The 24,696-nt window shown below is 39.7% G+C and overlaps 1 protein-coding gene across 1 annotated transcript; it reads left to right on the plus strand.

Moving 5' to 3' along the window:
* The first annotated feature begins 23,374 nt into the window (after window positions 1-23,374).
* Window positions 23,375-24,390, plus strand: LOC118486465. Its single transcript, XM_035982939.1, has 2 exons — window positions 23,375-23,687; window positions 24,227-24,390. The coding sequence occupies exons 1-2, from the start codon at window positions 23,375-23,377 to the stop codon at window positions 24,388-24,390; spliced, it is 477 nt and encodes a 158-aa protein (XP_035838832.1).
* The last annotated feature ends 306 nt before the right edge of the window (window positions 24,391-24,696 follow it).

Genomic DNA, 24,696 nt, shown 5'->3' on the forward strand with positions numbered 1-24,696 from the left:
CCGGAACTTGATCATAAGTTAAACATACCCTAAATAACCTTTACATAGCTTAGAAATAGGCTTTGAGGGGTTCGGTATGCTAAAACAAACTTTATTGATCAATAGGGACTAAAAGCGTCAAAAAGTGCATAAGTTTGCATTTTCGCGCATATCTTACGTTCTGAATACATCCGGACATCCAAAAATTTATGTAAGCATTAAAATATTATGTTTTAGTGTTTGGCATAATAAAAATCCATTCGTCGCGCAATTTGGTTCGTTTTTGTGTTCGTTACGACTCCCGTCGTAATTAACCGAACAACGCAATCGTACGACCAAACGAGCCGACATCTGAGATATTTTTGAGCATATTTCAAGTTCCCTATACTTTAACTTCATTTTAGAGCCTTAAAATGGGGTTAACGGGGTTTAAACGTGCCAAAAATGCTTAAAAATCAAGTTTGGGGCTTCAGGGGCCTGTTCTGCCATTTTTCAAACTTGGCTGATCTGCACAAGGCTTACGGACCGTAAGCACATCTCCATACGGTCCGTAAGGACCTCCCAGATCAGCAGAATGTGTTCTCCAGCTTGTTCCAGCTGTTACACACTTATGCTCATGGTTTTGGCCATTCTATGGGCTGGTTTGAAGGCTCCCATGGTATTCAAATCAGTGGGTATGATGTGTAGGGCTAGGATCGAAGCTCGGTTTCCAAAAAACGATCCTAACGGTTGTGGATTTCCTATAAATACCCAACCCCCACTTCATTCATTCCCACATTTGATCTGAGTTTTTCTCTAAGTGGTTGTGTTTGTGCACTTCCTACCTGAGATTTACTTGGAATCAAACCTTGCGGGGACCTTCTGTAAGTATTCTTTCGCGTTTTTCGTTCATTTCTATCGTTAAAGTCAAACTGTGTTTGACTTTCTGCTTTGACCAGTTTATGGTCAACGCGAAGTTCGTTTGAACTTCATAACGTGAGCGTAATCACGATGGTTATAGTCCCTAGTGACTATACCTACTGATTACCACGTTATCTAGGCTCAGTGGCGAGTCGTAGTTTCGGCCAAAATGCGTTTTCTCGCGTATTTTGTAACCAAACTACTCTAGGATGTCAAAATTGTTTGTTTTGATATCAAAACCTGTTTTCTAACTTAACTAAACATGTTTCGACATGTTTAGCTCGTCACTTGTTAGTTTAGTGCTTATGTAGAGTCGTAAGTCAAGCGGACTAAACACCCACTTAGACTTTCGAACACGACCCGTTTGGTCGATCATTAGGATCTGACCAAACGCGTCTAGTGACCATAGTAGCATAGGGAATAACCTTCCAGGGTTATACCTTATGGTCACTTAGGTTTGATTAGTCGCATGATAAGTAGTTTATGTGCCCTTGGTAAATTACCAAAATACCCTTTTCATACATAATTGGTAATTAAGAATATGTAGCTTAAACTTTTGACACGTAACTGATTATGTAACATAATTAAACATGTATGGGCATATAATACATGTCATAGGACTAGTTAGACGTCTCGAACGCGCTTTTGCGTGCACGACGCGTTAAAGTAGCGTAAGCTACCTTAATGGGTCGCGATGGGTCGAAAGCACTTAGGTTAGGTTCCGATTTAGAATGTAGGCTTTGTTAAACCATATCACATGAGTTCCAACACTCATTTGGTTTACAAGACCTCATTCTGTCCAATCTTCCGATTTAGGCGTCTATTGTTTGACTAGTGGTTCGATTATTAGGAGCTACTTGATTTCTCTGGTTTGCTCGAGTTTGTTGAAGTTCTATTTGATCGAGGATACTTTGCACTACATGTGAGTACATAGTTCCCCTATTTTACTGTTTTTAAATGTTTTGGGGTGATTCATATGTACGAAATGTTTTCAAGGTTTAAACGATGATTTCTAAAACGATTAAAACGATTTTTACTAAACTAATAACGATTTCAATAATGTGAACGAAACTTGATGGTTGTAGTTACATAACAAATGACATTCATTAATTTTGGCCGAACCGACCAGTATTAGGTTATGGTACCGTAGGATCTGACAAATCCCGTTACTTTACTACACCCATGGTTATGTGTGGGGGTTGTGGGTAGCGACTGAATCTGATATTTGTTAACTTACCCTTTGGTGGTTTGTTAATACGAGAATGAGTTGATCGATGGACGAGTCACGAAGGTTTGAATGTTGTTAGTGAGACGACCATAAATAGTTTTTCACAATTAAAACGAGGATGATTTAAACGATTCTAAACGAGTTAACGATTTTCAAACGATTTTAAACAATTTGGGTGAACGATTGGTTTTTGATTAGTGTTTAGATAACGGGACGGGTGTAATGTGATGAAAGCATGGTGGATACGCCGCTGGTACTTCCTATATATAAGTGTTTTCATCATATTACATATCGTGGCGTTATTTAGTTCACTGGGGTAAACGATTTTGAAACGATATCATACAACGATGTTTTACTAAGAGATATAAACTAGATGAGTTTTTAACAAGTTTTTACAAGATGTTTTACAAGTTGGTTTTCTTAAACAAATGTTTTTGGGTTAAGAAGCATGGCTACGAGATTTTATAAATCATAATCAACTTGATTTGAGTTGGTTAACTATGTTGCAATACATTTTTCAAAACAAGGTTTGTATTTTGATTCTTGTAGTCTAATAAAGTACCGCAACATATAAACGAGCCATGATTCCGATACTCTTACAAAACCTATGTACTCGCCAGCATTTCTTTGCTGACTAAGTTTTTACATATGTTTCAGGTGTCGATGCTTGATTGATTTCTAGGATGCATGCGTCACATAGGATCTGGACAAGGCCTTAGTGACATAATAACTATGATAGACGATATAAAACTTGTTTGTTCTATGTGTTAAGACAATGTAATGTTTAATATTATCAATAAAACGAAACTATTTTTGAATCCATAGTTGTGAAACAATTATTCTGTTGCAACACTCCCCGACGTTTCCGCCACGGTTATTGTCCTACGTGGTCGGGGTGTGACAGAAAAAAGTTGGTATCAGAGCCAATGGTTATAGGGAATTAGGTTATTAGTAATACTTTGACCTAGACTATAACTTTTAGGACCCCAACGCAAGTTTTCTTGCGTTTAGATTTTAAAACAATACCGTCACCTATGATAACCACAATGAGAACGCTAAGTTCGAATCCGTTTTGAAAACTAATCATCCGTTCTAGGATGATTTATTACTAGGTTTTGAACCCTTTGTTATAAGGTTTTGAACCCTTTAAGTTTTCGAAATCTCGTCAGAGTTTGGGTCTAAATAGTGTGAACACGTGCAAACTGGAAGAGTGGGTGCCTGTACTCTGAGTTTTCTGTCTAAGGCTAGAGTGTTCGTACAAATCCGCAGTATCGGACCAGTCACTCTTACCTGGGAACTCTTGGGGTGAGTGTCCACTTATAGGCGAGCATGTCTTCGGCGATACATTATTTTTGATCTATTTACTTTGATTAGTCACTCCGTTTCGTTTGTTTGTTCGAGGTAACGAACAAATGATCGCCTTTCTGCTATTTTGAAGGTATTTTCAATACCTCGTTTTCTTTTCAACCTCACTCGTTTCTCTTATGTCCTTATTAGACAATGCCTCCTCGTCGTGAAGCACAATCTTTCACTATTGAAGAAATCGCAGCCCTGGTCTCTCAGCAAGTGGCTGCTGTACTTCCAGGCGTTGTGACCCAAGTCCACGAGGTATACAACAACAACAATAACAACAATGCGCCGTGCAACTTCAAGAGCTTCAATTCTGCTAAGCCTCTAAGGTTTTCTGGGTCGCAAGGAGCAACTGCGCTCTTGCAGTGGTTTGAGAGTATCGAGAGCACATTCCGACACGTCCAGTGTCCGAATGCACGGAAGGTTGAATTTGCTTCTAGTGTGTTTTAGAAGCGAGCGCTTACCTGGTGGAATGGTGTTATGCACGATAGGGGTTCCGAAGTGGCATTGGCACAAACGTGGGATGAGCTTCGGGCTCTCATGATGAAAGAGTTTTGTCCCCGTCACGAGATTCGGGCTTTGGAACGAGAGTTTGATGATTTAAAGCAAGATGGGGCTGAACACTGTGCGTACACGGATCGTTTTGAGGAACTCAGTCTGTTGTGTCCCACCATGGTTACCCCTCTAGAGAAGGCAATCGAGAGATATATCGATGGTTTGACCGATTCCATTCAGGATATTACGATCGGTGTTAATCCTACTACCCTTCGTCAAGCAATCGAGTTGTCTGCTACCCTGACTGAATCTCAAGTCAGGAAGGGTAAACTCACCCGCAAGGGTGATAAAAAGAAGGCGACTGATTCTGGAAAAGACAAGAAAAAGGGTAAGGGTAAGGATAAGGAAGATGAGACGACAAAGAAGTCGAGGAAGCGGAAGGATGCTCAGAATTTCGCTGTTACGGCACAGACTAATCAGAACCCACCGGCTCAGCCTCCTGCGAAGAAGGCATATGCAGGTACCGCACCTCATTGTGCACGCTGCAACGGTCACCACGTTGCACACCAAGCTTGCAAGCAATGCACAACGTGTGGTAAGCTTGGGCATTTGGCCAATATTTATCGTCTGGGACAAAATTAGGCTGCTTAGGTTCAAGCTCCGGTTCAGGGGAATGCTGCAAGATTCCCACCGGGTTCGTGTTTCAATTGCGGAGAGTTTGGTCACTACCGCAACAACTGTCCAAGACTGGTGAATGCAAACGCGAATGCTAATGCAAACCCGAATGCGAACGTCAACGTCAATGTGAATCCAGCACGTGGACGAGTGTATAATATCAATGAGGCAATCAACGATGCAACAGTGAACGATTAGTATTTTGTATTTCCTCTGGTTGCTATCTTTTAACATTTAAGGACAATGCGGTTATTATATAAATAAAAATTTGTGGTTTTTATTTTTGTGAACCAATGCAATTGTATGAATGTTTGATGCAACCTTATGATGTCAATACAAAAACAAACCACTCGTGTGATTTTGTCATCTTTTTTTTTTATGATCACTTGTGATCTCCCCTAGAACCTTAAACGCCCGTTTCTTTTGAGAAACAAGAGCCCAAAGCTATCTACGAAAAAGATATGTTGCTTTCCTAGCACATGTCACCGAGGAGAAAGTCAAGAGCAAGAGTATTCAGGATATTCCGACTGTTCGGGATTATCCAGAGGTGTTTCCTGATGAACTGCCTGGTTTGCCTCCAGTTCGTCAAGTCCTGTTTCATATTGACCTTGTACCCAATGCCAACCCGTCTGCGAAAGCACCTTATCGTCTTGCACCGTCGGAGATGCAAGAGTTATCGAAACAGCTTCAAGAGTTATCTGATAAAGGATTCATCTGTCCGAGCTTTTCGCCTTGGGGAGCTCCTGTCCTCTTCGTGAAAAAGAAAGATGGACCTTTTCGAATGTGTATCGATTATCATGAGCTGAATAAGCTCACCATCAAGAATCGTTATCCCCTACCTCGAATAGATGATCTCTTCGACCAGCTGCAAGGTGCTTCATGCTTTTCCAAAATCGATCTGCGTTCTGGGTATCATCAACTTCGTATTCTCGAAGAAGATATTCCCAAAACTGCTTTCCGCTCAAGATATGGGCACTATGAGTTCACTGTCATGCCCTTTGGTTTGACAAATGCTCCAGCCATCTTTATGGACTTAATGAATAGGGTCTATAAACCTTATTTAGACAAGTTTCATCATTGTGTTCATCGACGATATTTTTGTCTATTCGAAGTCTCGAGCCGAGCACGAGCAACACCTTCGCTTAACATTGGAACTCCTGAAGAAGGAACAACTTTTCGCTAAATTCTCCAAGTGTGAATTCTGGCTTAAAGAAGTTTAATTCTTGGGTCATATAGTCAATGAGCAGGGTATTCATGTGGATCCATCCAAGATTTGTTGCTATTAAAGACTACAAAGATTCGATCTTTTCTTGGTCTTGCTGGTTATTATCGTCAATTCAATTTCAACTTCTCGAATCGCGGTTCCACTCACTGCTTTGACTCAAAAGAATAAGCCTTTTGAGTGGGGACCCAAACAAGAAGAAGCGTTCCAAACGCTTTTTGATCTTCAAACTCGTGTTCTTCTAGCTCAGCAATTTTGTGTTTCACAAAATTTAATGGGTACGGAATTACCACATCAGCTTGAGCTCGAAACGAAGGACGATGAGTTGCTCTATTTCAAGGATCGTTTGTGGATTCCAAAACAAGACGACCTTCGCACCTTGGTAATGGACGAATCTCGCAAGTCTCGATATTCTATCCATCCTAGTGCTGATAAAGTGTACAAGGATCTTCATACTCAGTGCTAGTGGCCGGGTATGAAAAAGGATGTTGCCTTGTATGTATCAAAATGCCTAACTTATCTTAAAGTCAAGGCTGAACATCAACGACCTTCTGGTTTGCTTGTACAACCAGAGATACCGGTTTGAAAGTGGGAGAGCCTTGCGATGGATCTCATCACTATGTTGCAGCATATATCTAAAAGTCACGATGCTATTTGGGTTGTTATCAATCGATTAACGAAATCAGCTCATTTTGTTCCAATTCGCAAGGTCCTATCTGCTGATAAACTTGCAAAAATTTATGTTGATGAGATTATATCACGACATGATGTTCCTTTGGATATTCACCCGACTTTTCATGTGTCCAATTTGTGAAAGTGTTTGGCTGACGCTGATCTTCACATTCCTCTCAACGATATTCGAATCAATGAAACAATGCACTTTGTCAAGAAACCCGTGGAGATCATGGACCGTACTTTCAAACAGTTGAAGAACAAACGGATTCGAATGGTAAAAATTCGCTGGGAATCCAAACGTGGCCCAGAGTTTACTTGGGAACGTGAGGACCAGATGAAGGCGAAATATCCGCATTTGTTTTCACAAGCTTCCTCTAGTTAAAATTTCGGGACGAAATTTCCTGAAGTAGGGGAGACTGTGACAATTGTGTTCTGTAGTCGTGGTGCGATATAAAACAATGTTGATTATTAATAAAACAATGTGCTTTGGTGTTATTATATGTGTTTTTGTGTTATTATGTGAGTATTTGTGTTTGGTGATTTTGCAATTCGATTCGATTCCGATTTCAAGCTCTAAATCACTTTTTGGAAGGTTATATGCGCACGAATGCGTAAATATAACCAGTTTAACGCAACAAACACTCCGGAATAGTGAAATAGGCTTAACATACCTTAAATAACCTTCACATAACTTAGAAATAAGTTTTGGATGGTTTGGTGTGTTGAAATCAAGTTTGTTCGATCGCAGGGACTATTTGTGTCAAACTGCGAAACTATACCGATTTGAATAGTAACGAACACTCTGGAACTTGATCATAAGTTAAACATATCCTAAATAACCTTTACATAGCTTAGAAATAGGCTTTGAGGGGTTCGGTATGCTAAAACAAACTTTATTGATCAATAGGGACTAAAAGCGTCAAAAAGTGCATAAGTTTGCATTTTCGCGCATATCTTACGTTCTGAATACATCCGGACATCCAAAAATTTATGTAAGGATTAAAATATTATGTTTTAGTGTTTGGCATAATAAAAATCCATTCGTCGCGCAATTTGGTTCGTTTTTGCGTTCGTTACGACTCCCGTTGTAATTAACCGAACAACGCAATCGTACGCCCAAACGAGCCGACATTCGAGATATTTTTGAGCATATTTCAAGTTACCTATACTTTAACTTCATTTTAGAGCCTTAAAATGGGGTTAACGGGGTTTAAACGTGCCAAAAATGCTTAAAAATCAAGTTTGGGGCTTCAGGGGCCTGTTCTGCCATTTTTCAAACTTGGCTGATCTGCACAAGGCTTACGGACTGTAAGCACATCTCCATACGGTCCGTAAGGACCTCCCAGATCAGCAGAATGTGTTTTCCAGCTTGTTCCAGCTGTTACACACTTATGCTCATGGTTTTGGCCATTCTATGGGCTGGTTTGAAGGCTCCCATGGTATTCAAATCAGTGGGTATGATGTGTAGGGCTAGGATCGAAGCTCGGTTTCCAAAAAACGATCCTAACGGTTGTGGATTTCCTATAAATACCCAACCCCCACTTCATTCATTCCCACATTTGATCTGAGTTTTTCTCTAAGTGGTTGTGTTTGTGCACTTCCTACCTGAGATTTACTTGGAATCAAACCTTGCGGGGACCTTCTGTAAGTATTCTTTCGCGTTTTTCGTTCATTTCTATCGTTAAAGTCAAACTGTGTTTGACTTTCTGCTTTGACCAGTTTATGGTCAACGCGAAGTTCGTTTGAACTTCATAACGTGAGCGTAATCACGATGGTTATAGTCCCTAGTGACTATACCTACTGATTACCACGTTATCTAGGCTCAGTGGCGAGTCGTAGTTTCGGCCAAAATGCGTTTTCTCGCGTATTTTGTAACCAAACTACTCTAGGATGTCAAAACCGTTTGTTTTGATATCAAAACCTGTTTTCTAACTTAACTAAACATGTTTCGACATGTTTAGCTCGTCACTTGTTAGTTTAGTGCTTATGTAGAGTCGTAAGTCAAGCGGACTAAACACCCGCTTAGACTTTCGAACACGACCCGTTTGGTCGATCATTAGGATCCGACCATAAATAGTTTTTCACAATTAAAACGAGGATGATTTAAACGATTCTAAACGAGTTAACGATTTTCAAACGATTTTAAGTAATTTGGGTGAACGATTGGTTTTTTATTAGTGTTTAGATAATGGGACGGGTGTAATGTGATGAAAGCATGGTGGATACGCCGCTGGTGCTTCCTATATATAAGTGTTTTCATCATATTACATATCGTGGCGTTATTTAGTTCACTGGGGTAAACGATTTTGAAACGATATCATACAACGATGTTTTACTAAGAGATATAAACTAGACGAGTTTTTAACAAGTTTTTACAAGATGTTTTACAAGTTGGTTTTCTAAAACAAATGTTTTTGGATTAAGAAGCATGGCTACGAGATTTTATAAATCATAATCAACTTGATTTGAGTTGGTTAACTATGTTGCGATACATTTTTCAAAACAAGGTTTGTATTTTGATTCTTGTAGTCTAATAAAGTACCGCAACATATAAACGAGCCATGATTCCGATACTCTTATAAAACCTATGTGCTCGCCAGCATTTCTTTGCTGACTAAGTTTTTACATATGTTTCAGGTGTCGATGCTTGATTGATTTCTAAGATGCATGCGTCACATAGGATCTGGAAAAGGCCTTAGTGACATAATAACTATGATAGACGATATAAAACTTGTTTGTTCTATGTGTTAAGACAATGTAATGTTTAATATTATCAATAAAACGAAACTATTTTTGAATCCATAGTTGTGAAACAATTATTCTGTTGCAACACTCCCCGACGTTTCCGACACGGTTATTGTCCTACGTGGTCGGGGTGTGACACTTAAGGCCATCAATCCTCGTAGTAGGACCGAGGGACATCAGTGATAGATCTATTTGGGTGTAGCGAGCCCCGCCCATGTTGGACCAGGGCTTGGCCCATGGGTAGACTATGTCTTACAGCCGGAAGCCCGATGCAAATCTGCTAGGTTTGAGCTTTCCTGCATCACGTCACACATATCAATGGCCTTACAAACCATTGGTGATCTGTTTTCCTTGTTTCTTTCATACCGGGATTTACAAACTTACATTCATACTTACAATGGTTTCAAAGGTTTATTCATACACACAAACAAACACACGAACTCGCTCAACTTTTGTTGATTTTTTTTTCAAAATACATGTATTTCAGGGAATTAGTGTAACACCTCGAAGATTCGTGTCCAATAATGTATCGACACGTGTCATGAGCTTTAAACATGTAATAGATCTCTTTAGAAGGACTAAAGTTGACAAACGAAGAAACTATGTGAATATAAGGGTTCAAAGTGTCAACGATGGATAAATATACTTCACAATAACCCCACATGATGTTTATACCCTTAAACGAATAAATCATGGATCATACGAAGCTAATTGTGAAAGAAAGTGGGAGATTACAAACTACGGGGGGTTAAATGTGTCAACATGTTTAGAGTATACCACTGAGTGATCTTTTAGCAAACCCGAAGCTTTGTGATTATTAATTATGCTCACTAGAATAAGTGATTAAAATTTCACAAAGTTTCGGTAAAGAATGAGGAAGTTATGACAATATTCATATACGAAGGGTTAAAAGCGTCAACGTTGAAATTTATTACTTTTTGGGTAAACATAAAGTGACCAAGGACTTAACGAAGTGGGTAAAAGTCTTGAAGCCCTTGTAAGTAAATGTGAAGGGGCCATAGTGCAAGAAACAAAGTTGGATTGCCCTTTCGAAGAACCAAGAGCCAAGATGTAATAATTGGAAAGTTTGGAATCTGATCAGAAGACCCATACGGGCCGCGTAAGCCTTGTTAAGGCCTTATGCGGGCCACCTGACTTGCCCAGATACAGAAAAACGTTGGCAGCAGCCTGTTTAGCTTTCTAACCGACTTAGAACGATATTTTCACAGCATGGGCGACCCCTAAATAACCCCTAGGCCCTTAGGGACATCTGTGGATAATCCATGGCCATTGCTAGGCTTGTGTGTCAATGATCTAGTGAGTTTTGAACACTATATAAAGGCCCTTCTTGCAACCATTTTGATCACACCTCACTTCTTGCAGATCCTAAGCCTTCCTAATCGTGCATAGGACTTCAGTAAGTATGCTTAACCTTTTTTAGTTGAGTTTTCACTTAGTTTTAGCTTAAAAGTCAAACCGTCATAATTAACGGTTGACTTAGCGATTAATCACTAATGGTCCAGTGATTAGTCGAATTGAAAGTAGTTATAAGTTGGTAATTATGTGGGCAGTAAACCCTTAAGGGGGCACCCTCTGATTCCCGCTCTAACTAGATCAAATGTCGGGTCAAAGTTGTTTAGAAAAAGTCAACAGAATGCTAATTTTCGAATTACGAACAGCTTGATGCACTATCTCCCTTCAACCCTTTGAGCGAAATACGGCAAAAGGAACGCATAATTAACAATGTAGAAGGCATATAACCTATTTTATCACTCATATAACTTGGTAATAAGTATAAGAACTGGTCTAAGCTTTTGTGATCCGACAATTTTCTGTTTTGACCCGGTTCGGAACCGAAAGTCGCAAAACTTTGACTTTTGCTTTGACTTCAGTTCTGATCCATTTTAATAGAGTCTAGAAATGCCTTAGGACTTCCTTAGAACCAGGTTACATGATAGTATAACCCTCTGTGACTGGTTCATTGATTGTCCGAGTCGTTTGCACATTTCCGTTAAATGCTTAAAAGTTGAGTATAATGCCCTTTTGATCATAAAACGAGAATTTTGGGAATGTGAGAGAGCAAAAATCTTTGTTACTGATTTATAAACATGTCCCTAAAGTTTCATAACGGTTCGAGGTCCAGAATAGGAGTTATGCTAAATAGCGCAATTAAGAAACTTTTGTTAATTAAACGACGCACTTAGCATAAAGCCTATCTAAAACCCAATTTTGACACCAAACCTTTTACACACTGATATAATATAATATTTTGAGATTTTTAAAGATTTTTAATTATTTTTAACCTGCTCATAACCTAAGGTTATGGCATTAATTCGGTAAATACCGATTATACCCTTTTCAGGCATAAAATGAGTTCTACATAGTATTTTGACACAAATCCAATAGCTACTGATTTTATATGATAAATAAAGTATTTTGAACTATATAACCTGATCAGAAACCTCAGATTTCCTGTATAACCCGGAAATCGCTTAAAATGGCTTTTTTCGCATATTAAACACCTAGTATAGGTTTAAAACCATTTTCTCATATAACGATTTATTACCTACTGATGTAACTTGTTAAAGTAAGTGGTTTTACTGATCGCTTCATACCCGAACAACAGAATTATAATTAATCTCTTTTATAATCTTTGAAATGACCAAAATACCCCTACGGGGCGTATTATGGGATTAAACTCGTTTTGGGCATGATGGAAGATATCCTACTGATATCACAACATATTTAGGGCATATTAACTTAGGGAACCTGTATAGGACTATTACGGTTACCCGTTACGCTATTTACGCGTTCGGTTCGGTTTATGTAACTAGTTTGCATAAATCAGCCGAAACGGGTCAACCCTTGTCGTTTTTATCTCAAAATCCGGAATGTGGTTAGATTACCCATATTATACAAGTCTTCAAACTTGTCGGGTCTAGATCACATTCTATTCCAGTCTTCGCTTAATCACGCGTTCTAATAGGTTGTTAAAAACCTTCGTTCCAGATTAGGAGCCCAGTAAAAGCTATCTGTACTTGCTGAATTGATATACGGTTGGGATTGAATTTATATTTAGCTCAGGTAAATACTTTTAACTATTTTCCCTTACACGGGCTTGGGGTACGGTATATAAAATACCGCTTGGTCGGGCATTTGACCTTAATCGATTGGTGGTTAAGTATTATCAAGATGACCTATTTAAAAATTTGTTTTGTTTGTTTTACGCCTTTGGGAGTTTAATGACCATGTCCCGGATATCCTTGGCATCATTCATGAAATGGCCACGACCTAAGCACGGGGTGTAGGCGTACACCTGACAGCTGCATATGTAAAAACTGGTATCCCACTTAAAGGAATAACCTTGTGGGCATTATACCTGTGGTGTGTCTAGTAGTCTATAACCCGGCATGATCCGGGCAACTGAATGCATAACAAACTTGTAATTCTTTACAAGTATTATATTCAAATAATTATCCCAAGTTATAAAGAGTTTGTGCCACATGCATTCAAATCAATTTTATTAAACTTTTCAAAATGAGTCAGTTAATTGTATTTACCAGTGTAAACTGATGTATTTTCCAAAAAGGCTAAATGCAGGTACTATACATAATAGGCTGGCTACTCCAGGCATCAATAATCAAGTCTCGCAAGCTTTAGATGTTAAAGTCTGTTGAACAGTGTTATCTTTCTATTTTAGATCCACCTGTGGATCCATCTTACATTCCGTTGTAATATTTGATATTACTTTATATCGGGTTGTAATATATTTATCTTTTGCTTCCGCTGTGCATTTATATATTGTGTTGTTTGACTATGATGATATCATGTCACACCACCAAAATCCACCAGCGGAGTATCACCGCAGGAGGCGTGACTGACCAGGATCCAAGCCGCCAATCATATAGAACTCATAAATGTAATTAAATAAAACTCTTATTTATTATCTATTGACATTAAGTGTACAACGTTACAAACAATTCACAGTATACAGCGGAAGCATAATTCATTCGTTAAGTGTTTATAAAACATTAGTCTTGTGTTGCGATTCCATGTATCACGACCCATGACCACTCCAGCCTCCCAGACAACAAGTGCCAACAATATGCACCTAAAGACCTGCAAGGCATGTAACAACAAATCAACAACAAAGTTGAGCGAGTTCACAGTTGGGTGTTCGTTTTAAGTTGTTTCAAAAACATGGTTTTTCTTTAGCTGGCTTACTTGCCGTGGGGGTTACCCATAGTTGAAAATATGATTAACCAATTCCTTCTTTCCCAAACCATAACCAGTGGGGGCTTCCCCATGTGAACCACTAGACCCGTTGCCATATCGACCACTGACTGAAGTAAGTTGGTGCCCTAGCGTCAATGTCTATCATCATTGACGTGCCCAGATCCATTAGTTCACGCCCGTCCTCTGCGGCACGGTGTGAGGCTTGTCAAACCTAAATAGCGCTATCTAACTAATGACCCGCTCGCCATTGGCCCGACGATTTCGTCGATATAAAAATGAGGGACTTCATGATAGAGTTTTTGGTCTAGCATCAGTGTTGTCACCCTTCAATAAAGAGGATGTGTACGTAATCCCCAAACCAGGAGACTACGCAGGTTCCGATTAAGTTCTTAGTACGTGTTGTCACCCTTCAATAAAGAGGGTGTGTACGTGTTCCAAACTAGGAGATCACGCAGTTTCAGTTCAAATCCTTTACCCATTCCCAACCCCTGGGAATACCATGCCTTGTAGAAAGTGTGAACTCACCTTGGTTTTGCTCGGTAAGATAATGTACTTCTAACTTTAATTAATGGTTAGACCCGTTACACGCGACCTAAAATATAATGTCATGTAAATGAGTATACGAGTAGAGTTCTGCTTTACCCTAGAGTCCAAACAATCTGACATTTATTGTGATCTGAATACGAGTTTTTATACAGTAGCACATAGCATTCACAATGGGTTTCTCTTATTTTATAATTTGAGATAAAAGGCCCACATCCAAACTTCCATTTACATACCCGGCCAGTTTGTCTCTTTACTACATAACCCGAATATACTAGTATATTTAACTATACCAACTCAACCCACCACAATTTATATTACATAAAAATTTCATTCATTACATAAAGTCAAACACTAAATTCCATCACTTTAAATACTCACCAATAATTAGGATCATGGGCTTATATTAAAAATGCCACCAATATATGATCATGTAATTTGGAACATAATATGCAGACCGTATGCAATTCAACAATTCATTATTTACTCAAATGTTGGTCATCACATGCATTAAAAGTTTAGTGGTCGAGACCCTTAACCCACCAATCATCAACCTAGAATAACCACTACAAGGTCATCGGTTTACACAATCTGATCATACAGGAAATCACGTGAACCCATAAGTGATCATCGAGTCAAATAAAATCATTATCATAACACAACCTGCAGGCACAGATCATCGATTTATGTTACCCTATTGCAACCCTAAATCACAGTAAATCTCATGATTCCTATCATCAATCGCTAACATATTGCACATAATTGAAACAATCATTATAACCTTCGCTAAAACTCATCATTTAATTATCCAACTTACGTGTATGGCAATTATCATATCATCGTCCTATGCATCAGCTATTAACAATATATATATTACATCAACAGTCCATAATCATTCTTTTCAACAATTTCGAACAATATCACACAATCTTTTGAACCTTATGGATGTCAAACAAACAGCTAACACTCATGTATACTTAAACTTAAAATCTCGTAACATAAGACACACCTAGACACCTACCTGCTGTGCTCGAGTCATGGCTATCGTAGTTCCCGTCGCCGAGGTCCAGCACCAACAACCATCGTCAACTGATGCCCTCCCGTGTCTTCGTTTGACCGGAAACACCACCGTCGTCTGAGCCGAAACCGCCACTCGCTCCCTACTTGTCTTCCTCCTGCTCGGTGATTCCCCACAGCCCCGAACCACCTCCGTTGCTGACCGCCAAGACTCTACCGCCTCAATGGTGGTGTGCGACCATCTGATGAGGGGAAGGTGAGAGTCATAAGATGAAGAGGGGTTTGAGGGTGTTTGTCGGACGGAAGAAGGGCGCCAGAAATTCAGCTCCAGCCACCGGAAAATCTGAATGAGAGAGAGAGATGGCTGTGCTTGCATGGTGTGGGGTTTTTTGTTTTTAAACGAGGGGTGGAAAGGATGATAGGTTTATATAGGCTACGGTTTAGGTTTAAGGAGTTGGGTTGGGCCTGGCCTAAGTGCGCAAACCCGCTAATTATCGTATTACTTTAAAACGACCTTGTTTCTAAATAATAACATGTAACGATTAATATAATATGTTCATGTGTACGCTAAATTACATACGGCCGGTTCAGGTTATCCGTTAAGCGGTCCGTTTCTCTCGTCGCAAGTTATCATTATTTATTAAACAATAATAATATAATAATAATAGTGAGTACGAACATTAATAAAACACCCTTATCTTGATGATTGGGATCGAGAGTACGGGTTGCCACATTCTCCCCATGTTACAGGAATTTCGTCCTCGAAATTTAAGCTAAGACATACGTTGCGCTCTTATTTACAAATTTGTTAATAACCTTATTGTTGTACATAAATACACATAGTTTCACGAAAGTCCACAAAACAAATCATGCAAGACACATAGCACATAAAGTCATGAATCACGTAAAGTCACGTAGCCACGTATCACGTAAAGTCACGTAATTATCATAACATGGAAATTCACATAATTTAAACTTATCTCACATAACAGGGGATATTACATAAATTATATCTATTTACTTCAGAATACCATGTCGTGAGTGTATGTGAAATTTCGAGTCACTTGGTTTACCCTAGCTTAAGCGTAATGCCTTAACGGAGTTAACGGAGTTTGTGTTCACTCTGTGAAGGCTGGGTGTCACATCTTCCCCTAGTTAAAAGAATTTTCGTCCCGAAAATTTAAACTACATTGTTCTAAGATGATGGCTGAAGGTTTGTTCTTAAATGACTGGGGATACGTGCGCATAATATGGTCTCCCCATTCCTGAGTAAACCCACGTGCCACGACGTGAGTTCTAACGGACTCGATCAATAGTTAACTTACAACGCTTGAGGGTTATGGTCTTACTCGGTCCCTCAACGAAGTGATAAAGTTGAGTTTATTAGCTAATCATCGAAGTTATACCAATACATCTAAAAAATATTCCTCCATGGTTATTAGTTCAAAACCTTGTCAACAAAAATGGTCGATTCATGCGATCCCTGAAGCTGCTGGTGTGTTGATCAACTCAATGATCATGATGTACAAAGTTGAAATGGCTGCAATGCATTCGATATGCTGTTCTAAGAGCATTCTCCTCTTGGAGTTCCATCTAATGATAGTTCGTTCACTAGCCAATCCTCGAATGGAAGCTCGTTCTTCGCAATTGGTTAACAGGGTGTTACCACATGGTCGAAGCGAACGGTTCTACACTGTCACCTTGTTGAGTTCTCGATAATCAGTACACATCTCCAACGATACAACCATTCTTCCTGGATATAACTAGGGCTCCCCAAAGCAAAAACTAGGGCCAACCAAGCTCCTGTCCAACAGTCCCTGTTGTTGATTTGACAACTCTCGCAACCCTCCGGGTGCAAGACGGTAAGAGGTACGAAGAATCAGGGCTGCCTCTGGCGTGAGATCGAACTGAGAGTCTGTCTACTAGTTGTGGAAGTAAACCTGATAGTTCCTCACGTAGCATGCTGAGTGGAATCACGAAGTACTGGTGGATCCTCGATCCTCTTTTCCTTAGCCTTGACATCAGTAACGAGTGCTATCATAGCGGATTAATCCTTCCGTGGACACTTCAGGCCTTTACTGCTGAATTGATGCTAACCTCTGCACCACTCTGACGCGTTAGAATAGATAACAATCCTTCACTAGGAGGGGGATACGTAGAATCTTCTCTTCACAGGGTACATCTAACAAGAACAACAGAAGAGAGGTCGATGTCGAACACTTGTCCCACAAGGTCTAGTTGCATCCCAACGATCATATGAGGTTTCCCTTTTCTTGCCATCAGCCGATTCCACAACAGGTTAGGTTTCAAGAAGCATCAGGGTCAAGCAAAACAGTGGCGGAGTGATTAGTCACCAAGAACACGTAGGCCACCATGTTGTTATAATCCCGACGTCGCCCACGCCAACCCCCAATGTCCTTCCACGAGTACCACTTCCAGTGTTGTTGCTACTGCTACTAGGATTCCCAAAACTGCCATTGCTCCATGGGTTGTTGGCGTCCTTACTTAACATCGGCCAGTCCTTGTTGAAGCCACCATCATTTCCATGCCGAAAGTCATGGTTTGCGAGTACCTTGATGTCATCGTGACTGTTACTTCTAATGTCGTTGCTCGAAACGGAGTCCTGCGGCGTTTCGCCATTAGGGTCCATCCTTTCACATTTCGTGCCACGTCTTAAGGCACTACTCCTGGGGCGGGCAGTTACACATTCCATACCATGGGCGATTGTCATCGTTTATGTCCCGATTAATTCGTAAAAGTTGACTCCCATGAGTCGCTGGCTGGGGTTAAGGATTCGATTGGAGTCAAATCACTGTTGTTCGTTGCTGGTAACTAGGGTCGTTCAAATGCTGAGGTCCATCGTTCTTGCAAGATGACTGAGTAATACACGGTATGATACGAGAGTGTTGCAAAAGTGATCGCATTTCAAAATTCTTAGGCATCAATACGTTAAGCTCCAGCAAACGAAGAAAGGTGAGAAAGATATAGACCAATCATTGTCGTTGCAACATCCAGCTCGGGGACGTTCGTACAAGCACCCAACATTACACACAGTTCGCTAGGCGTTCAGATGGGTGTTCAGTTAATACTCGATAGCATCGAGATTCGAAATGATCCAGAGAGGAATGAAAAGTTCACGTTCGAGTAGGGTACAATCACTACCATGACCCCTATAAGTTTGTTACGTTTCTCATCTATCAGATAACGGAACAGAACCCCTTTTTCACTTGTTAAACCTCACTGGGACTTGCATGCACCCCACATTATTATTATGTGTGCACCCACAATAATATTGTGATTTGCATGCTCATCTCAGCTCCTCTTAACTCATGTCAAATGGTTCCTCAAACTCGAGTAGCAACCAAAGAGCATCACGAAACGTAAGTCATGAATGTTTAGGGAAATACCACCCTATCAGTCACATAACACATGCTAGTAATACATGAATTCATACTGTTGTGCTAAACGTACGATCACATGCAATATCATATGTAAGTGTTCACTGGTTATGCAGTACAATCAGTATACGAGAGACAAACCTTGCAATCTGGAGCTGAGTGTCATGGTCGGATTCACGTTTTCAGAACTGTTCGGTTATAGTCTGGTTTTACAAAAAACGTTTTTCCCCTTTTTAAAACCAAGTTCACTATAACCAATGGCTCTGATACCAATCTGTCACACCACCAAAATCCACCAGCGGAGTATCACCGCAGGAGGCGTGACTGACCAGGATCCAAGCCGCCAATCATATAGAACTCATAAATGTAATTAAATAAAACTCTTATTTATTATCTATTGACATTAAGTGTACAACGTTACAAACAATTCACAGTATACAGCGGAAGCATAATTCATTCGTTAAGTGTTTATGAAACATTAGTCTTGTGTTGCGATTCCATGTATCACGACCCATGACCACTCCAGCCTCCCAGACAGCAAGTGCCAACAATATGCACCTAAAGACCTGCAAGGCATGTAACAACGAATCAACAACAAAGTTGAGCGAGTTCACAGTTGGATGTTCGTTTTAAGTTGTTTCAAAAACATGGTTTTTCTTTAGCTGGCTTACTTGCCGTGGGGGTTACCCATAGTTGAAAATATGATTAACCAATTCCTTCTTTCCCAAACCATAACCAGTGGGGGCTTCCCCATGTGAACCACTAGACCCGTTGCCATATCGACCACTGACTGAAGTAAGTTGGTGCCCTAGCGTCAATGTCTATCATCATTGACGTGCCCAGATCCATTAGTTCACGCCCGTCCTCTGCGGCATGGTGTGAGGCTTGTCAAACCTAAATAGCGCTATCTAACTAATGACCCGCTCGCCATTGGCCCGACGATTAAGTCGATATAAAAATGAGGGACTTCATGATAGAGTTTTTGGTCTAGCATCAGTGTTGTCACCCTTCAATAAAGAGGATGTGTACGTAATCCCCAAACCAGGAGACTACGCAGGTTCCGATTAAGTTCTTAGTACGTGTTGTCACCCTTCAATAAAGAGGGTGTGTACGTGTTCCAAACTAGGAGATCACGCAGTTTCAGTTCAAATCCTTTACCCATTCCCAACCCCTGGGAATACCATGCCTTGTAGAAAGTGTGAACTCACCTTGGTTTTGCTCGGTAAGATAATGTACTTCTAACTTTAATTAATGGTTAGACCCGTTACACGCGACCTAAAATATAATGTCATGTAAATGAGTATACGAGTAGAGTTCTGCTTTACCCTAGAGTCCAAACAATCTGACATTTATTGTGATCTGAATACGAGTTTTTATACAGTAGCACATAGCATTCACAATGGGTTTCTCTTATTTTATAATTTGAGATAAAAGGCCCACATCCAAACTTCCATGTACATACCCGGCCAGTTTGTCTCTTTACTACATAACCCGAATATACTAGTATATTTAACTATACCAACTCAACCCACCACAATTTATATTACATAAAAATTTCATTCATTATATATATATATGTGTATATATATACGATCAACTCAGGTTACATAAAGTCAAACACTAAATTCCATCACTTTAAATACTCACCAATAATTAGGATCATGGGCTTATATTAAAAATGCCACCAATATATGATCATGTAATTTGGAACATAATATGCAGACCGTATGCAATTCAACAATTCATTATTTACTCAAATGTTGGTCATCACATGCATTAAAAGTTTAGTGGTCGAGACCCTTAACCCACCAATCGTCAACCTAGAATAACCACTACAAGGTCATCGGTTTACACAATCTGATCATACAGGAAATCACGTGAACCCATAAGTGATCATCGAGTCAAATAAAATCATTATCATAACACAACCTGCAGGCACAGATCATCGATTTATGTTACCCTATTGCAACCCTAAATCACAGTAAATCTCATGATTCCTATCATCAATCGCTAACATATTGCACACAATTGAAACAATCATTATAACCTTCGCTAGAACTCATCATTTAATTATCCAACTTACGTGTATGGCAATTATCATATCATCGTCCTATGCATCAGCTATTAACAATATATATATTACATCAACAATCCATAATCATTCTTTTCAACAATTTCGAACAATATCACACAATCTTTTGAACCTTATGGATGTCAAACAAACAGCTAACACTCATGTATACTTAAACTTAAAATCTCGTAACATAAGACACACCTAGACACCTACCTGCTGTGCTCGAGTCATGGCTATCGTAGTTCCCGTCGCCGAGGTCCAGCACCAACAACCATCGTCAACTGATGCCCTCCCGTGTCTTCGTTTGACCGGAAACACCACCGTCGTCTGAGCCGAAACCGCCACTCGCTCCCTACTTGTCTTCCTCCTGCTCGGTGATTCCCCACAGCCCCGAACCACCTCCGTTGCTGACCGCCAAGACTCTACCGCCTCAATGGTGGTGTGCGACCATCTGATGAGGGGAAGGTGAGAGTTATAAGATGAAGAGGGGTTTGAGGGTGTTTGTCGGACGGAAGAAGGGCGCCGGAAATTCAGCTCCAGCCACCGGAAAATCTGAATGAGAGAGAGAGATGGCTGTGCTTGCATGGTGTGGGGTTTTTTGCTTTTAAACGAGGGGTGGAAAGGATGATAGGTTTATATAGGCTAGGGTTTAGGTTTAAGGAGTTGGGTCGGGCCTGGCCTAAGTGCGCAAACCCGCTAATTATCGTATTACTTTAAAACGACCTTGTTTCTAAATAATAACATATAACGATTAATATAATATGTTCATGTGTACGCTAAATTACATATGCCCGGTTCAGGTTATCGGTTAAGCGGTCCGTTTCTCTCATCGCAGGTTATCATTATTTATTAAACAATAATAATATAATAATAATAGTGAGTACGAACATTAATAAAACACCCTTATCTTGATGATTGGGATCGAGAGTACGGGTTGCCACATATCAACTACGTCACGATACTCCCCACCGGGCCCCCTGGTAGTACATGGAAATATCGGGTTGTGACAGGTTGGTATCAGAGCCAACATTGAGTGAATTAAACACTAGTCTTTGGTGTTTAATCTCAGTGACACAGTAGCACATTCCTTGACCTTCTGAGCCTAGACATAACATAGGAATACCCTTATCTCTATTCGGAGAATTTTTGCTCTAAATTCTATATTCTAATACGTCGCTAAGCAAAGAAGCTGTAGTGGAATTTCTCCCCAATTGGAGCCTAGGGAAGGCCGAGCTTCGTGTTGCGACTAGGAGGAAATGTGCATCGAGGGAGAAAACATTCATAAATAAAGTAAAGAAGAAAACTCCTTCTACCAAAGATCGTTTCTTGAATAGTCCTTATAAGGACATATTTATCTTTCAGTCCCTTCAAGGATAACATTATTCCTTTCAAGTCCCATTTAGGGCAAACCTGAACTTTTAAAATTTTATAGTGGAATGATTAAATTTAAATTTTCATTCTAAACATGAAATATGGAATAAATGAAAAATAACATTTCTTTCACAAGATCTACCATTATAATAAAATGGCAAAATCTAAAATGGACAAGACCTAGCCATGTGTCATTTGACAGACCAAGACGGTAGTTCCTCAATTAGATTCAGATCCTTATTAACATCTCGATTTAGAATTTGTTCTGCGTTAAATATTAAAAGAGAATCTTAAAAGGTATAACCTAGCTTGAATGTCTTTAAGGACCTAGCTAAGATGGTAAAACCTGTTTAAAAAGAGATTCAGATCCTTGTTAACATCTGCAAACATGTTGACACTCCTGATAAAGGTGATGCAATAAAATCACGCTTGTCATCTTTATATTAAGAACTTCCAAACCCCTTTTAGCATAAGCGATAAATAGGAATCATGGCTAATAAACGTCGAACATGATGTACGCATCAAAACATCCATTCGAGATGTATACCTACAGGCAAAGATGAATGCATGAAAAAGATAGTTTTATTTCATAACTTCTTGTCAAGACAATGAACTATGAAATTTTCCGATCCAAAGGAATCATTGATTATGTTTCAAATTTCCCTAGTGACAAGGCCTCTGAGCCATCAAAAGTCCTTTGGAACAAGCCCTTGTGCTATATATAAAAGATGTCAGTATGACATTGGCAGTCGTGACTTATGTCCCCTGTCTAATAAATATGAAGGATTATATTCCGTTTAAACGCCAAGGATGGTTTATTTAAAAAAAAAAAAACTTAGGCAAAACATAATCAAATAAATTAAATACTATCTATTGGCCTATATGGTTTATTTGCACCATGGCTATTTATTCATCAAATTCGACAATTCACTATATGATTAAACAAATTATTATTACTTGGTTTGTAGCCCTCAAAGCTTCACCATGGCTGACTCCTTTAAAGCTCACAATCATCCAATTGATCGGAATGATGATGCAAGACTAAACTTAACAAGCACCGAGTTGCAGGCTATGATAGATACAGCCGTAAACAACGCTGTGGACCGTGTGTTGAAGGATCATAAGCGAAAGCGCGATAATACCCCAAATAAGGGATACAAAAGGGAAAGACTGGTTCAAGCTATAACCAGTCCAAATCAAAGAAGGCAAAACCCGAATGTAAAACCTGCGGGAAGAAACACTTCGGAAAATGTTTCTATGATCAGACCAGGGGATGTGTCATCCGTAAGGAGACGGATCACAAGACCCATGAATGCAAGGATATGAAGGACAAACAGCAGACCGGTGAAAAGACCAGATGCAAAACCTGTAGGAAATACCACCTTGGGAAATGCAGATTAGAATCTCAGCCTTCACCTTGTGGAATCTGCAAGTCCAAGGAGCATAAGACCTTGGATTGCAAGAAGATGGAAGATGCGACCTGTCATGGTTGTGGCGAAAAAGGGCACATAAAGACCAGCTGCCCAAAGAAGGCGACTAAAGGAAAAGGCACTTCAAATGCGCAAGCTAAGCCTTGTGGAATCTGTAATAGGGGAGGGCACAAAACCTTGGAGTGCCAAGACATAAAGGACGCAACCTACTATGGTTGCAATGAAATAGGGCACATCAAAACTAATTGCCCTAATAAAACCAAGAAGCCTGGGGAGGCTAAGAAGACCAAAGCTGGAAGCTCTCAAATGGATACTCAAGAGGCTATTCAGGATGACAATGTCACAACAGGTACTTTCTTTATCAATAACGCTCATGCTAAAGTATAATCTGATTCAGGTTCAGATAAGTCTTTTGTAGACAATAGAGTTTGTAACTCGTTAAAATCTGCCTGTTAAAACTCTAAGCGTTAAGTATAAAGTAGAATTGGCCGATGGTACCTCAGAGACTGCTTCAGCAATATTAGATGGATGTTTTATATCCATTAGGAATCATTCTTTTTCCAATGTCCTAGTTTCCGTTAAAATAAGGACTCAATATAGTGGTAGGAATGGATTGGTTATCCTGTAACCAAGCCCATACTTTGTGTGATTAGAAGCAAGTAGTTATCAAGACTCCTTATGGTGAGCCTTTGACCATTCAAGGAGATACTGGGTATGGATTGCCCAACCACTTGTTAAATTTGGTGTCTAATACCAAAGATTCGAGTATGGAAAACTCAGAAAATACAAACAATAGACGCGATGTTGGAGATGCACAAGTGATAATGGTGCATCCAATGTGAACCTCAATGTTAATGGAGTTAATCTCCAAAACGTTGATTAACGCAGCTATTAGAAAGGCTATGAGAAAAGCCATGAAAGGGTTCAAGAAGCCAGATGCTGCACGCTTTAAAACACATGTCGCTGCTCATAAGAAGAGCTCTATTCAGGCTTCAAATGCGAAGTATAACCCGAACAAAAATCATTTGTGGCAAGGAGCCCATTCCTTTTAGAATGTACTTAAAAGTACTCCGTCTCTTGGAAGTCAAGAGACTTCAATAGTAAAAAGGGGCCATCGATTTCAGGAAATTGATGGATGAAGTAGAAACCGTTAGGTATCTCAGCGGTTATGTTTGAAAGAACATGGTAAGATATACATCACAGTCATTCGATGGAAATGCCCTTAATTGGTGAGGACATTAATGAAATCCTCAAGAAGGATCCTCTTATACATTGTGGGATGGTCCAAGTTTTAAGGCCCTTATTAGAAAAACCTAGGATCCGCTTCGCCTAATGGGAAAAGATGGAATAAGAATTTT

The sequence above is a fragment of the Helianthus annuus genome, chromosome 14, assembly GCF_002127325.2.
Source record: "Helianthus annuus cultivar XRQ/B chromosome 14, HanXRQr2.0-SUNRISE, whole genome shotgun sequence".
Taxonomy (NCBI): Eukaryota; Viridiplantae; Streptophyta; class Magnoliopsida; order Asterales; family Asteraceae; genus Helianthus; species Helianthus annuus.

Bases quoted from the DNA above. Each gene is read 5' to 3' on its own strand.
- LOC118486465 (XM_035982939.1), top strand. From the start codon at position 23,375: ATGGAAGATGCGACCTGTCATGGTTGTGGCGAAAAAGGGCACATAAAG. The intron at 23,688-24,226 runs GTACTTTCTTTA...TGATTAACGCAG, and splicing joins GGATGACAATGTCACAACAG to CTATTAGAAAGGCTATGAGA.